The sequence below is a fragment of the Trichosurus vulpecula genome, chromosome 3 (genome assembly GCF_011100635.1).
Source record: "Trichosurus vulpecula isolate mTriVul1 chromosome 3, mTriVul1.pri, whole genome shotgun sequence".
NCBI classification, from domain to species: Eukaryota; Metazoa; Chordata; class Mammalia; order Diprotodontia; family Phalangeridae; genus Trichosurus; species Trichosurus vulpecula.
Window position 1 is genome coordinate 100,721,472 of NC_050575.1, and position 16,333 is coordinate 100,737,804.

At 37.9% G+C, this 16,333-nt stretch overlaps 1 protein-coding gene across 2 annotated transcripts in view; it reads left to right on the top strand.

Moving 5' to 3' along the window:
• Nucleotides 1-14,825, top strand: part of ITCH (itchy E3 ubiquitin protein ligase) — a 159,933-nt gene extending 145,108 nt beyond the window's left edge. The window contains exons 21-24 of one of the 2 annotated variants that reach the window (XM_036748660.1): nucleotides 1,662-1,766; nucleotides 3,229-3,325; nucleotides 5,605-5,677; nucleotides 11,297-14,825. In XM_036748660.1, the coding sequence (XP_036604555.1) occupies nucleotides 1,662-1,766; nucleotides 3,229-3,325; nucleotides 5,605-5,677; nucleotides 11,297-11,396 (375 nt within the window). In that variant the 3' untranslated portion in view covers nucleotides 11,397-14,825. The other variant, XM_036748661.1, reaches the window with a different exon arrangement.
• Nucleotides 14,826-16,333: the final 1,508 nt, after the last annotated feature.

Here is a 16,333-nt window from a genome sequence, read left to right on the forward strand (position 1 = left end):
TCTAGTGGTTTTCCTGCCATATCTTATCGATCCATTTTAGAGTCTTTCCAGGAATCAGTATTCATTGCTGAATAGTGTATAGATTGTTCTCTTCCCTTTTTTTTTCCTTCAAATTGAGACATTTGCACTTCTCTGATTTGTGATACCCAACCTATTTTCCATGATATCTCAGGTATCACTGATGAGAGGCCAGCCATTCCATCTGCTAGTTCTTTTACCACCTAAGGGTATCATTCATCTGGGCCAAGGGACTTGAATTTGTCCAGTACAGCTGGGTCCTTCTCATTTATCTTGGACCGCAGCTCTATATTAGCCATTTTTGTTTTGCCATTTCTAGTCCAGAGGTCATTCTCTTTGGCAAAGAAAACAGAAGCAAAAGAAGACTTGAGGAACTCAGCCTTTTCTCTGATGTTCTCTCAGTTATCAGCCCATCCAGCGCAAGCAAAGGTTCTGTCCCTCCTTTTCCTCATGATATAGCTAGAAAGACTCCATCTTTTTTGTAGTCCTTTGCTTACCTCACCATCTTCAGCTCATTCTGAGTTTCAGCACTCTTGACCGTTTTTACAGGACTATGCCACGCAGGTTGGTTCATACTCTATGACCTGCCCTTGCTTCTATCTTCTGTCTCTTTCTTTGAAAATTCAGTTTGGTGAATTTTCTCTGCATCCCTGCTACCGTCTTCAAATAACTTTTGTTCTTTCCTCTTCCATGGAATTATTTTCCTTTGTGTCCTCAGAATTCCATTCTTGAGCTGATTGTCCCTGCAGAATTTTAGTCATAGGAATCTTATATCTCTTTCCTCTGAACTCTTTGCAATATACTTTCCCCAAATCTAAGATGCATCCCATGATGTCTAGAGGTTCTTTCTTCCTCTGTCACAAATTCTAAGCAGGCATAATCACTTTCATCATTTCCATCCCAACAAGCAAATCCTTCCTTCATGTCAGTGAAAATCAACCAGAATTGAATTTCCCTTGTTGGTTCATCAGACATTTGAAAGATGAAGTTATCTTAAAGGCAAGTCAGAAAGTTATTGCAGAGAGAGCTTTTATAGATGTCTGGTTAATTAAAAGTCCCCCAACACTACTATTCCTCATCTATTTCCTCTTTTAATATCCAAGGGGTCTGTAATGTGCTCCGATGACGACATCATTTCTTTCTCAAGTGAGGCACTTGGGATTAGGGTCGCATAGTCTCCCATTGATCTAACCCAATCCAGTGTCTTTTTTTCTCAGTCGTTGTATCCTTGTCTGTTCTGTGGCGTTTGACGTTGTTGCCCATCCCTTAGTATATTGTTCCTTTTAGATGCTCAATAAATGTTCATTCAAATGAATTAGTATAACTGGACTAAGTGCTTAAGTAAAAGTTAAGTTTTAGTGTAAAGTCTGCAACGAGTGGCATCATCCTCTGTGGATACCACATCCTTGCAATTTATCTTACATCACAGGTAGATAACAGTTCTTGGTGTGTGATTTTAAAACTGAAACCCTTCTGAGTAGATCTGGTGGTTTGGAAACTAGGAATTGTTAAATAGTATTAGACTATCATGTTGAGCTAGTGATTTTCTTTCTTACTTTTATTATTGATGGGACCTAGTCAAAGTATGCTAAAAATAAGTCTCCGAAATCCTTGAATAAACCTTGTGTTTTCTGTCACCAAAGGTACTTTTGTGTGGAATGCAAGAGATTGATTTAAATGACTGGCAAAGACATGCCATCTACCGACATTATACTAGGACAAGCAAACAAATCATGTGGTTTTGGCAGGTTTGTAGCTGATTTCTTCACTTTTATTTTCATCAACATTTTATAATTTATTAGGAAATGCTACATCATACAGAACGCAAATCACCAAACAAACTACGCTGGACTTTGCTTATACTGCAGACCTCTGGATCCATTCGTTTGGGATGGCATCTTATAACTAGGTCTTTATAGGACTTTTAGTAATTTAACCTCTTTTTACAAGGTATAAGATGGAACTATAATATACCACATTCTCCTATACTATGATACTTATTTGTGTTTTGGGCTATTGTATCACTAAAGCATTGTTTACTCTTTGTGATGCCAAAGCTTTTCATTATTAACAAAGTTTATGAAGGCTTTGGAGTCTTTCTACAGCATAAATGGCAAAACAAAATAGGGTTTGTGATTTTGAAACAAGAATAGTTTTTCCAAAAAGTTTGGGGTGGGGGGATGTCTGTGTGTTTGTGTATCAGTTTGAATTGAAAATTTCATCAAAATATCAGTGAAACTTGCATAATGTAAATATTTCTTTGATAAAGGGAATACTATATAAATTGTTCTTTTTGAAAGATATTTGGCTGAGCTAAAAGAAAATCCTGCTACAAATTAGAAAAGGTTAATTTGCAAATGAGTGGCTCCCAATTAAGATTAGCATTGGATAGTAGCTTTCAGGATTGCTAAATAAACTATGCCATGCTTCTATCCCAGAGGAAGCAGGAGGAGGAGACAGAGTATCTGCCAAGCAACTTATCTGTGGCATGTTTCAGCATCTATCTCTAGGCATCCCAAATATACCCCCCTTAGATATAGGGAACTGTGTGATAATACAGTAAACCCTTCCAGATCAGGGTTCTCTAAATAACAATTCTTTCATAAAACAAAATCTATACTGAACAAGGTTGCTGTGCATATAAATGCCAGAGGGAACTTCTCAGTTCTTTTTTCTGCATTTTCCCTGTGTGAGGGAATTGGGGATTGGAGGAGTGGAATATTCAATAGGGTCAGAAGTGCTTTGCCTAAGACATTTGATCCTAACATAGTAGGATCTCATCTGGCACAGCTGTTCCGTGTCAAAATGCAGCCCCCTTCTCTGTCTCTCATTCAGAGTGGAAGAAGAGGCCTTTATAGAATCTGAATTTAAAGGGATCCTTAGAGGTCATTTGGCCTGTCCTTAAATGCTTCTAGGGCTAAGGGAACTTCTGTGCAGCCTCAAAACAGTTCCTAAAACATCTCCCAGCTGAGAATATCAAGGTAAGAGAAGTCAAAAGCATAGGTCTTATGCCTGATAAACATGTTTTATGACAGACGTGGACAAGGTAGGAAGTGGTCAGTCAGTCCTGTCGCTGACAGTGTTGGAGGAGATTCCTCACAATGATTTTTACCTTACATGTTGCTGTTTTTATGTGCTTGGTATTATTATTGTTAGTTGCTTCAGAATAATAATTCCATATATTTAAAAGTGTTTTTTCCCTTTTAACAGTTTGTGAAAGAAATTGACAATGAGAAGAGAATGAGACTGTTGCAGTTTGTTACTGGGACGTGCAGGTTGCCAGTTGGGGGATTTGCTGACCTCATGGGTAGGCAAATATTTCCAGTACAAAAATTGGTTAAGCAGGCAGCTCTTTTTATACGTAGAGGGAGACTGGTACAGTTATATATGTATGTATGTATGTATATGTACATATCTTGTTAGAACTAACTAAATCAGATATAAAGCAGGTAATTTGGATTAATTAGGGTTTGTGTAAAGTCACCCTTTCTGTGCATGTTCCCTTATGATTTTGAAATAGCACATTCATTTCATTCTAGACATTAAACCCAGTATTTCACATCAGCGGGTGAATGTGGTATCTCGTCTTGTGAAAATTGACTACTGAAATGATGCTAAGGACGGCCACAGCCCTCCTCTCAAGTGGGAAAATTAAGTGTCTGTTGTGGGCTTCACATTGTGCCTAGGTGCTGCTAGTGAGAGAAGTCATTGAGGAAATAAAGAAGACTTAAAGAGGAAAACCACGCATGCAAGCAATGCTATAACAGTACAAGTCAGTACATAGTTGAGAAAGGGGGGGCGGGGCATCAGTGGCAGCCTTAAGGCTTTGAGGTAGAGTGCATGGCAGTAGCATGGACAAGGGCTGGGGAAGAAAGAGACAAGGGGAGATGGTTGTTCTTCCGCTTTCATTGCACTACTTTTGTTTAAAAACAATACATTTTGTTTTGACACAACAAACTTCATATTGAACGCCCCGCCCCCAAAAATCCTCTATACCTCTACCTCTGCCACCTCTACAAAAACTGTTTACTAGTTGTAAAAAAAAAAAAAAAGAGGATGGATCTCTTAGCTTTAGCTTGACCAGAGTTTTGTCATCTTTCAACATTGCCTGAATTTACTTTGCTTTAGCCCTTGCATGTGTTGTTTGTTTTATTCTTGAGAAGCTCATTTTTTCAGGGAAACAAGAAAGGTGGTGAATTTGTTTGGGAGCATGCTGAATTTGAACAAGAAATCATAGGATTTGCAAGTGGAAAGATCCATTAGATCATCAAAGATCATAAGATCGTAAAAATTAGGATTGAATGGGACCCTAGGGATGAACAAATCCAACCTTCATTTTACAAATAAGGAAATTCAACTTTAGAAAGGTTCAGTGACTTGCCCAAGGTCACACTGGAAGTAAAATAGCAGAGCTCATATTTGAACCCAGATCCTCTAATTCTATATTAGTTGCTTCTTCCCCTCCCAGGGCTAGATTTTGGAATCATATTCACATAGAGATGATAATTGAAAATATAAGAACAAATCTGCTCTCTAGGCAAAAGGAGAGCAGAGACCAGAAGACTAAGAATGAAGGACATGTGAAGGAGATAGAAGAATGGCCCAAAAAGAAGCAAAAGAGGCAGGATGGTACAGTGGGAAGGGAGCCATGCAGGGAGATGATGCTAAAAAGAGGGTTTGGATGCTACAGAGAGGCAGTCACAAGAGAAGGAGAATGTGGAAGGTCCACTGGAAGGCCACTGACCTTGTGTTTCCGGGAGGTGGGGAGGATGTAGAAACAAGATTACTGGGGATTGGGGAGAAACAGAAGGTGATGAACACAGATGACTCTCTGTTATAATTAACATAATGGGGACAGGAAAGAGAAATAGGACAAGCTGGAAGGAGTAGCAGGGTCAAGCAAGTAGTTTTTAAAATAACTCATTTGCTTTAAGACTTGCATGGGAAAGTTGTACATGTTTAAAGACAAATGGGAAGGGGCTAATGGATGAGGAGAGATTAAATATGAAAGTCAGCAAGCACTTATTAAATGCCCACTGAGCGCCAGACTCTGGACTGAAATTATCAGCTCCTTCAAGTCACAGACATGTCATTTTTTGTCCTTTTCTCTCCAGCATTTAGCTGGTCTCTTGCATGTCATAGGTACTTACTCTGTTGAATTGAATAGAAAATCGCAATGTGTCCCTCAGGAGTCTGAAAGTGATGTATGTCCATCAGAGCATAATGGACATTCTTCATCCATAAGAAGGTGGGGTTAGTATTGAGCATACTGAGATGATGCTTTTCACTGGGAGGAAGGAAAAAACCCAAATTTCCAAAGCAGTTGTGGCCTTCTTCTCTGAGGCTTCTTAGGAAAGGTTGAATAATTCTGGATCTAAACCAAGTTTTGATCACAGTAAGTTACCAGAAATTGATTATTTATTTTCTCCTTTTTCCTTCAGCATTAATACTTGAGTTTTTCATATGTTACATTCCTGTATTTCCTGTTACCAGCTTGTTATCTCAGAGGTAGAGTACTGCATAAAGTCTCATTTTCTGTCAAGGGCAGACACACAAAAAATTGATATATTTTTTATTTTGTCATAGGGAGCAATGGACCACAAAAGTTTTGCATTGAAAAAGTTGGGAAAGAAAATTGGTTACCTAGAAGTCATACCTGGTGAGTAAAATCATTCAGACTAAGGGAAAAACTCTCCAGTAATCTGGCATGTACTAATTATTTGTCATAAATGAAGAAATTACACCTACTGAAGTATTTCTCAGTATGCAGAATTTTAGAGGATGCATAACAATTGTCACAAAAAATGTGGATCTCAGATAGCAGTGTAAAGATTGAAAGATATCAGAAGTTCAGTGATTAATACTGACTCCTGAGGATTGATAGTGATACAAGCCTCCCTCTTCTGGGAAGAGATACTATCAGAATGAGGCATACGTTATCAGACATGCTAACATGTTGGTTTGTTTTGTTTAATTATGTTTCAGCAAGGGAGTTTTTTTTAATAACTTAGTCTTTCCCCAATTACATGTTAAAACAATTTTTTTTTTACTTTTTCAAAAAAATGTTTTGAGTTCCAAATTCTATTCCACTTTCCCTGAGGGGGCACGGTTCCTGAGATGGCTAGCAATTCAGTGTAGCTCATACACATTCAATTATGTAAAACACTTCCATGTTAGTCATTTTTTACAAGAAGACTCAACCAAAAAAAGAAAAGGAAGAAGACAAAAGTAGTATGCTTCAATCTGTATTCAGATAACATCAGTTCTTTCTCTGGAGGTGAATAGCAGGTTTCATCATGAGTCCTTTGGGATTGTCTTAGATCATTGTATTGCTGGGAATAGCCAAGTCATTCCCAGTTCTTCATTGTACAATATTTTGCTGTGTACAACGTTCTGGTTCTTGCTCATTTCACTTTGCATCAGTTCATCTAAGTCTTTCTAGGTTTTTCTGAAAGCATCCTGCTTGTCATTTCTTACAACACAATAATATTCCATCAGAATCACATCAGAACCACAACTTGTTCAGTCATTCCCCAGTTGATGGGCATCCCCTCACTTTCTAATTCTTTGCCACCACAAAAAGAGCTGCTATAAATATTTTTTGTACGAATGGGTCCTTTTCCCTTTTGTTGGATCTCTTTGGGATATAGGCCCAGCAGGGGTATTGCTGGATCAAAGGGTATGCACAGTTCCATAGCCCTTTGGGCATAGTTCCAAATTGCTCTCCAGAATGATTGGATCAGTTCACAATTCTACCAACAATGCATTAGTGTCCCAGTTTTCCCACATCCCCTCCAACATTTATCATTTTCAGCAAGGGACATTTCTTTTTTTTTTTTTTTTAATTTCTTTATTTATTTTTAGTTTACCACACACGGTTCTACATGGTTTTGAGTTCCAGTTTTTCTCCCCTCCCCCCTCCCTCCCCAAGACGGCATGGAATCTCATATAACTGTCATGTATAACTTCGCATTGAATTAATTTATGCATTAGTCAAGTCGTGGAGAAGAATTTTGACCAATGGAATGAATCATGAGAAAGAAGAGACAGAACCAAAAAAAAAACCCAAAAACAAAAACAAGAAAAGAAGCAAAAAAGGCGAGCATGTAGTGCGCCTCAATCTGTATTCAAACTTCGCAGTTCTTTCTCTGGATGAAGATAGCATTCTCCATCGTGAGTCCCCTGGAGTTGTCCTTGCCCCTTAGGTTGCTGAGAAAAGCGCAGTATGTCAGGGTTGGTCCTCACGGAATCCATATATCTGTGGCTGTACACAACGTTCTCCTGGCTCTGCTCCGCTCACTCAGCATTATGTCGTGTAGGTTTTTCCAGGTTGTTATGAAGTCTGCATCATCCCCATTTCTTATGGCACAGTAGTATTCCATCACCTTCATATACCACAGCTTGTTCAGCCATTCCCCAATTGATGGGCATCCCTTTGATTTCCAATTCTTAGCTACCACAAAAAGAGCTGCTATAAATATTTTTGTACATATGGGTCCTTTTCCCGCTTGTGTGATTTCTTTGGGATACAACCCTAGAAGTGGTATTGCTGGGTCAAAGGGTATGAACATTTCTATAGCCCTTTGGGCATAGTTCCAAACTGCTCTCCCAAATGGCTGGATCATCTCACAACTCCACCAGCAATGCAACAATGTTCCAATTTTCCCACATCCTCTCCAGCATTTATCATTTTCTTGTTTTGTTATTTTAGCCAATCTGACAGGAGAGATGTGGTATCTAAGAGTTGTTTTGATTTGCATTTCTCTAATCAGTAGTGATCCAGAGCATTTTTTCATATGCCTGTAATTTGGGAAAGCAAGGAATAGTTTACTTATCAGACTTATGGAAAAGTAAAGAATTCATGACCCAACAAGAGATAGAGAGCATTACAAAATGCAAAATGGATAATTTTGATTATGTCAAATTGAAATGTTTTTGTACAAAAAAAGCAAGGGACATTTCTAATGGGGATGCTGGTCATGGGGAAATGAAAGGGTGATTTAAAGAAGAAAGCATCAATAAATTAGTTATGTACTGAATTTTCAGCTAATGATGATTAAAGCAAAGCAATAAATCAAGCCAGGAAAAGGGAGGGACCAGGTAAATATGACACTGGGGGAAAAATAGTATTCTTTCTTGGGGAAGAAGAATAATTGAATGATTGATACAACAGTTGCCAGAGCATAATTGGAAAGGACCTTAGCAATCATCTGGACTAACCTCAAAGCATGAAGTCCTCCGTTTTTTCATAATTCTTTATTCTCTAGGGAAATAATCCCATTATACAGTATCATGGAAAGAAACCAAAGAGTCAGAAAACCTGATCTCAGATTCCCTGTCTGTTGCTTACTACTTGTATAAGATCAACTGGTTCCATTGCAGATTCATTATTTAATCTCAGCTGACCCTTGACCATTTCACAGAAAACTTTTTATTCTTCCTTTACTGACTGTCACGCCGTCTGCAACAACCATTCGAAACTTGCTCATTTTCTCATGCCTCCCTTCTCTTAGCAGATGACTTCACCTCCTACTTTATGCCATTTCAAGAGTCCTCTCCTTATCCCCATAGCTCAGAACTCCCTATTACCTCTTTACCCAGCCTGTCCTTGGTTTCAGTTTCTGAAGAAGAGGGGACCCTTCTCCTAGTTAAGGCCAATTCCTCCTCTTGTGTCTTGTTCCTTCCCATATCTTTCAGGAGTTTGCCCCATTAATCATTCTTCTCACATCTTTTCCTCTCCTTATCAACTTACATCTTCCCCACTGCCTACAAATATATTCAGATCTTGTTTTTATGTTCTGTGCCTATAGCTTCTCCTTTCACTGCCCGAATTCTGGAAAGTCATATACACTGGCTGTCCTTTTCTTCCCTACTACTCTCTCTATGATGTCTTTTATTTTTACACCACAATCATTTCCTGCCCCCCTTATAGCAAAGAGAACAGTCCAGCAAAACCAGTTTGCCCCTCAGTGGTGTCCAATCTTCCAGTAATGTTCACTAACTCTTACAGCGAAGAGAGAGGCTGTTTCATTATGCATTTTCTTAAGGTAGGATTGGCCTCTGAACCTAGTGTTGTTCACCTTTCACTGTGATTCTCCTTTTCATAGAATTTTCCTCTATGCTTTTTTATGTTATTACAGTCATTGTAAATGTTGTCTTCCTGTTCATATACTCAATTTATGTCAGCACTTCCCAGAATTCTTCATATAGTGGATTATGAGTACATGAATATTCCATAACTATCAATAACCTTTCCCCAATTGACAGGCTCTTACTTTGTTTCTAACATTTTTAATACTACAAAAAGTACTACCATGAATGTTTTAGTAAATCTGTGTCCTTTGGGCTTTATGTCCGGTAGTGAGTCAGAAGGTTATCAACAATTTAGTGACTTTTCTCACGTAATTTCAAATTGTCTTTAAGAACTGTTAGACCAATTCACAGATGTACCAATCGTGGGGTTTTTTTCTTCACCTGCCCCCTCTCTCACTGACCAGTTCTACCATTTTGGTCATAAGGTAGATAGAACACCTCAGAACTATTTTAATTTCTGCTTCTTCTATAGTGATTTAGAGATTGGTATGGCTTCTGAAAGTTTGGGACTCTTTGTTTGAAAACTTTCCAGAAAGGTCAAGGGTATGAATCCTTTGGCTGCCTTTAAAAGTCTTAAATATTTGTATCAATTCCTTATAGATCTTGGAAAACAGACTTTTTTTCAGAGATATTTAATACAAAGATTTTTTCCCAACTCTGCAGTTTTTCTTCTAAGTCCATTGAACCTGTTTGTGCTAAAGGGCCTTGACTTTATGTGGTCAGAATTTTCTTTATCTTTTATTATCACCTTTGCCATGTTTGGGTAAGAACTCCCCTCCTAGCTCTACTTGGGGAAAAAAAAACACTTACTTTGCTCATGTTTTTAAAAGTGTAGTACTTTTTATGTTTAAAAAAACCCCAGTATTTTTTATTATGGTGACAGAAAACAGTCTAGTGAGAATAAGCAAACTTAGCTTACTGATTTCTGGGCTTTAACAAGATTCCAAAACTACTTCTGCAGTGCAGATGAAGGACTAAGAACATTAATTTGAATAGGATTTCTGGTTTTTTTTCTCTTTCTAAAATTATACCACTTCCTTGGCACACTTCATCTTGAGCCACCAAAGCAAATTTTAAAACTCACTTCCAAGACTAGTGAGTTTTCAGCTTGCCTTTTTTACTGTTTTGTACTGGTTTTTAGGAAAATGCTTGGTCTTTTTTCATAGTATCAGAAAAAATCTTATTTTTCCTGATGTCTTTTTGTTCTTGCATTATGTTTATTTCCACATCTATTCCTCCTCTCTCCTCTAGCCAGTGACCCCTTCCCTCATAATAAATATTTTAAGAGTAAGAGAAACAAAAGCAGGTCAGCAAAACACATTGATGGTATCTGACAGAATATGTAGTATACTACATGTATCATCTCTCCTCCTTCCTCTATTATTATAAACTTTTAAAGCTGGGAAAGTTCCTTCGAGGACAATCCAGGTCCCTCGTTTTGTTTATTCTGAAACTGAGAACTCTGAGAGGGGAGAGACTTACCCAGGGTTACATTGCTATTTTCATCTGAATTTAATTAAGTTCCTGGAGTTGCTTTCTGGAGCCAAAGCACTAGATCCAGACTGAAGTAACCAGATGCAAATGCCATTATTAATTACATCAATTTGCACTTCCTAACAGGGCTGCCTCTTCCGTGTGATAGCAAATAGAACTTAAAATCAAGGCGTGCAATTCAGCAATTCAGTGCAATTAGTCTGCACTCCTCTATTACGTTATATCTGCTCCCCTCTATTGCATTTTATCTGCTCTATGTGTTCTGTTGTCCATTCCTATTTATTACATTATCTCCCGTACTGGAATGTCAACTCCTTGAGGGTGAGCACTGTTTTTGCTTTTCTTTGTGATCTCAGCCTTTAGAGAAAGAAGTGCCTTATAGATAGTAAGTCCTCAATAAGTACTTGTTTATTGATTACCACCTCTGTGCCAGGCACATTTATTCCATGTGCTAATGGTCCCTTAGGGAGCTTATATTTTACTGTAGGGCTACATGTACTCTGAATACAAGTGAATACAAGGTAATTGGAGGAGGGAGAAAAGACTAAAATCTGGAGGGATCATGTAAAACTTTGCATAGGAGCCTTCTTTGTCTGGCAGCAACTAAGCCCCAAAGATAAAACATTTTGTCAGTTTCTTTGTTGTTTTCTTATGAGTTTGCTTCTCTCATACTGATCATTCTTACTTTTAGCTTTAACCGCTTGGATCTACCACCCTACAAGAGCTATGAACAACTGAAGGAAAAACTGTTATTTGCTATTGAAGAAACAGAAGGATTTGGACAAGAGTAACCTCTGAGAATTTGCACCCTTGAAGGACATGAATTCATTTGGAATGTATGTCCTTCACCTCTTCTGCTTATTGCACATCTTGTAAATTGGACTCTGACTGTTTAAAGACTTATTTGTGTGTAAGTAAATTAATGTTATTACGATTGATGCCCCAGTAATTCTGGATTTCTACCGAGCCCTTCCGGAAATAAGAGATTTAAGTGACATGGCTACAGATGAAACCTGACTTAACTTGAGATTTAACACAGCAATGACACCTGCCTTGTTTTACTCAACAAGAATGTTTCTTTAACATTTTATTTGGTCAGATCTTTCCTTTGGAGGTAGGTTTTTCTTTGGGGGAGCTGCAGACATTCTGGGAAGTCCCTTTATAGCTGCAATATGCAGGTTCTTCATCTTAAGCCTCTTGGTAAAGAGGGATTATCAATTCAAGCTTAAGCCAGCTCCCAGGTACCAGGAGCAAGCGTCCAGCTCACGTGCCTATTCTCACTGCAGCTTGGCCTGACTGTTTTCCATTTTGCATCATTTGGATGTTACCTCTGGAAGTGATTCAGAACTCTCGCATCTGTTCACAAATACTTTCTGCCATTCAGTGCCACTTCAAAAATGAATTCCAACAGAACTAAATCCCAGCCCGCACACGACACTATTACATTTGTCTCCTCATTGGGATTTTCAACTTAGTGCAAATGCTCAACTGGCCCAGCATTGTTAACACTAGGAAAGTGGCTGGGGAATGGGATGGATTGCTCACATTGGCTGTGTATGTGAGACAGGCCTGGTAAGCTTGATCTCAAGCAGTTTAATTGAGGACAGAGCAAACAGAGGGAAGGTAGCCAAACAAAATTCCTCATTGCAAAAGTTCACCTGGAATTGAAATCAATTAGGTTCTATATATTCCACTATTTTTACAGATTCATGTAAATGGTGGAAAAGGAGAGATGGAAGTTAGGCTTGACCTTTGCAATTGTGTCATTCAGATAATTTCCTTTTTCTTTTTTTTAAACATTTAAGTGTTGTTGAACAAGCCACTTTATGTGTTGTTTACCTTCTAATCCAAATTATTTAAAGTAAAACATGTCTAGAAATTATATTTTCATTTTGGGGGAAACTTGAGGTTTTGGTTTTTTAAGAATTGCTTGTAGAAAGCAATCTGTGTGTTTACTCAGTTACCTGTGAAATGTTCTCTCTCTGGATTTGGACTGATCGTTTCCCCATCATATGTTAAGGTAGTCATTTGGGTTCCTTCTTGTGCCTGAGCTTAGTTGAATTATTTTCACTTTAAAGTTAAGCAGTTTTAATTTCTATTTTCCGTTAATATTTAAGATTAGACTTGATTTTTGTTAATGATTGCACTTTGGGTCTTTTATGTGTATATTGTCTTTCCTCATCCTGCCCCCACGGAGTCTGTCTAGGGATGGATTGAAGTTATGGGTTTTAAACTATGGAGACTGGGTTGGAGCCTAAATTGTCAGCGGTGGATGTCAGAAAGAGAATCCAGTCCCACCTGGAAGAAAACATTTTTGTTTCCTCCACAGTTGAATCTTGGAGCAAAAAACAAACAAAAAACCGTAAAGATATTAAGTGTACTTTGGCTCTAAGAGACTAGAATCTTAAAATAGGGATTTCATGTGAGTGAACGGGCTGCCTTGTCTGGCGGTTGCCTGTCTGTATACAAGGGAAAAGAGGCTCTCCCAATTCTGTTTGATTTTATTTATTTTTATACATCCCTTGCATATACCCCAAGAAATGCTTTGTGAGTTCCTAAAGCCATAGCTGATTTTAAAGCAGAGACTTGCCATTTTTTCCTGTTGGGAGGATATGAGACTGTCTTACTGAGTAAATAATTACCAACTACTCAAATATGACCAATTTTTTGTGATAAGTGATGGGCTCTGGAGGAGACAAAGCCTTATAAAGATTTCCTGGTGAGGTGAATTGTCATAATGAAATTTAGTTACCTAAGAGACTTATAAGAGAGATTTACAAAATTAAGTGAGATAATGTAAGAAAGTAGACTTTTTTTGTTCTACATAATGCATCATGAGTCATCTACAGATATAGAAATATTGTGTTAAAAATGTATAAATATCACCCAAGAGGCTTTCTGCCCTATATTTTTAAGATACAGAATAGTTATATTTGAAATAGCCAGAGCCCTAGTTCTATAGGGTTTGGCTGTTAAATATTTTTATGAATGAAATGTTTAGTTCCAGAAAAGGTAAATGCTTGTATATATTTTTGCAGCCTGGGGGTCTCCCTTATTCCATTTCTTCCTTTAATTTAAGTGGCCACATGTATATGTCTTTCCTGCTGTACTAGGGAACTGGGGGCTGGATATCCCAAGAACCAGAGGTTGTGAAAATACTGCAGATATACAGGAAATACAAATACCTACCAAATGAAACCTTACATTTGGGTCCAAACTAAACATTTGAAAATAGATTTGTTGTAAATGTTTAATTAGAGAGATTTCTTAAATCTTAACTAAAAAATGCTTTTAGAAAGTCCATTTTCTTTGTAAGCATTGTAAATGCTAACAAATCCTGTTAATTTTTTACCGCATGTTATATTGAAATAAAAAGGAAGTAAAATAAGCAGTTGGTGCATTCTTCTGCTCTGTATGGGAAGCTGGGGAGCACAGCACTCACAGTCTCATCTTTGACAAGAGAGAAGGGATCTGGCCACAGAAATTTTTAGTAGAAATTAATCAAAGTATGGTGGTTTTGAAACATCAAGTAAGCCAAATAAACAAACTGCTGTTCTTTCCTTATATGATTTTGTGTCAGAATACCAAGAGTCTTAAGTATGTAGGACTTAAAATCTGAAAGCTAAACTGAATTCTAGAATTCAGTTTAGCTTTCAGATTTTAACTTCACACCAGTGGATTTTGATCAAACCTTACCTTTTATTTATTTGACAGGAAATTTGTATTCCATGACTAGGGCATGCCCTTGGGGGGGGGGGTCATATGAAAGCCCCCGAGTGTGTGTATTTCAGTCAAACAAAAAAGTTTTATATTTAGCCAGTTAATAATTGGAAATACTATCATATGCTCTTATTCAGTTCTAATGAACCAAGGAGGGTAATTCTTTTCTTAATTCTATCCTATCTCAATTTTGATGTATTTTTCCTTTTCTTTATGGTAACTCTTATGTTAATGTCACCTCTTTTGCAAATATTGGCATCTCCAGCCCTTTTGGGGGGATTTTATTTTAGAGGGTTTTTGTTGTTTTTTTTTCCCCAAAATTTTAGTTTGGCTATATGCTTCCATTAACTAATCAGGGAACAGCAGCATTGGATTATACAATACTGTATTGGAATTTCATTGTTGAATTTTCCTTGGACTGTAATTTCAAATACTCAGGTAACTGTAAAAGTATCTCAACAAATCAAGGACTTTTATAAAATTAAAAGAGCTGGCTCATTCTTTTTTTTGTTTTGTTTTAACAAAGTCTTAAGTCCGAATTTGTAATTAAACTTTTTTTGGTCTTTCACTTAAAATTTTTTGTTAGTCATGGGTAAAGGGTCACTGCTCACTTTCTGCAGGATTAGGTCCCTCAGGTAGTTTTATGACCACACTGGTGATCTGGTTTTGCCTGTTCATGATAAAGACACACAAGAAGGAAGAATACATTTGTCTCCCCTAATTAGCATTACCGTGTATCATGCCATATAACAAGATTGTCTCTGTTTCAAAAAGCTAAGGGTAAGAACATCAAGGGCTACTAATGAGAGGGGCTGGTGCTGACTTTTTCCACCATTTTCCTCAAAGAGCCCATCACAGTTTACAGAGCATTATCACTAGGGTGGTAAGGTGTTCAAAGATAATTGTCCCCATTTCACACATGAGGAGACTAAGGCTTAGACAGGTAATGTGTCCCATGTTAGTCCATTCAATATGGGAATGCTTTGGTGAGACATGACCACCTACATAGGATGGTACACAGAATGACCACCTTTCACCCTGGAGCTGATCTGTTCTGGAGTTAGTTCTTTCTCTTGAGTTAGGAGACTAAATGTTAAAGTTTCTGAATTTTCATAGTGTCTTTAAGGATACAGGAGTTAGGACTAGTCAGTCCAAAAAAGTGATGGGAACTGTACCTCTTTTCAAGGCCTAATAAATGGGTCAGCAATTAATCTCTACCAAACCGACCCTTTCCATAGTTGCTTCACATCCCATCTCCAGCAAGGGACCCTAAATTTTAGTCTGGCTCACGGAGTAAAGAGACCTCCAGTTACATTTGACTTACATTTAATAAGTACCTACTATATGCAGAACAATTTACTAGACATCAGGGGAGATACCAAAAAAAGATAATCCTTCAAGAGACAGTAGGGAGGGTAATATACACAGATTACTATAAAATGAATGTGGATCATAAATGCATACAACATAACAATAGCATTTATGTATCCCTTTTTAAGGTTTGCAAAATGCTTTATGTTTTTGGTGCTATTATCCCCATTTTACAGATGGGGAAATTGAGGCAGATCACATTTAAGTGACATGCCCAGAGTCCGACAGCTAGTGAGTGTCTGAGGCAGGATTTCAACTCAGGTCCAGGCTCTGAAGTCTAATATTCTATCCACTGGGTGATCTAGCTGCCTCTGGTGCATATAATCTCGAAGACCTTTGTGGGGTCCCTGGCAAAAAGATTATTAGTGGATATATCAGGAAAGATTTCCTGGAAGAGATAGCATTTCACATGGGTATTGATGGAAAGGAGGCAGCCAGATGTGAAAGAAAAATGGCTAAGTCTGTAGTAAAAATGACCTGGCTTTGAAACCCAATTCTTAATAATTACTTACCTGAGACAATGGAGAAACCATCTTACTTCTCTGGGACTTAGTTTTCTCATCTGTAAAGTGAAGGGGCCAGACTAGAAGACCAATAGCCCCTTCAGCTCTGAACCTATGATCCTGTGTTGTCTCAA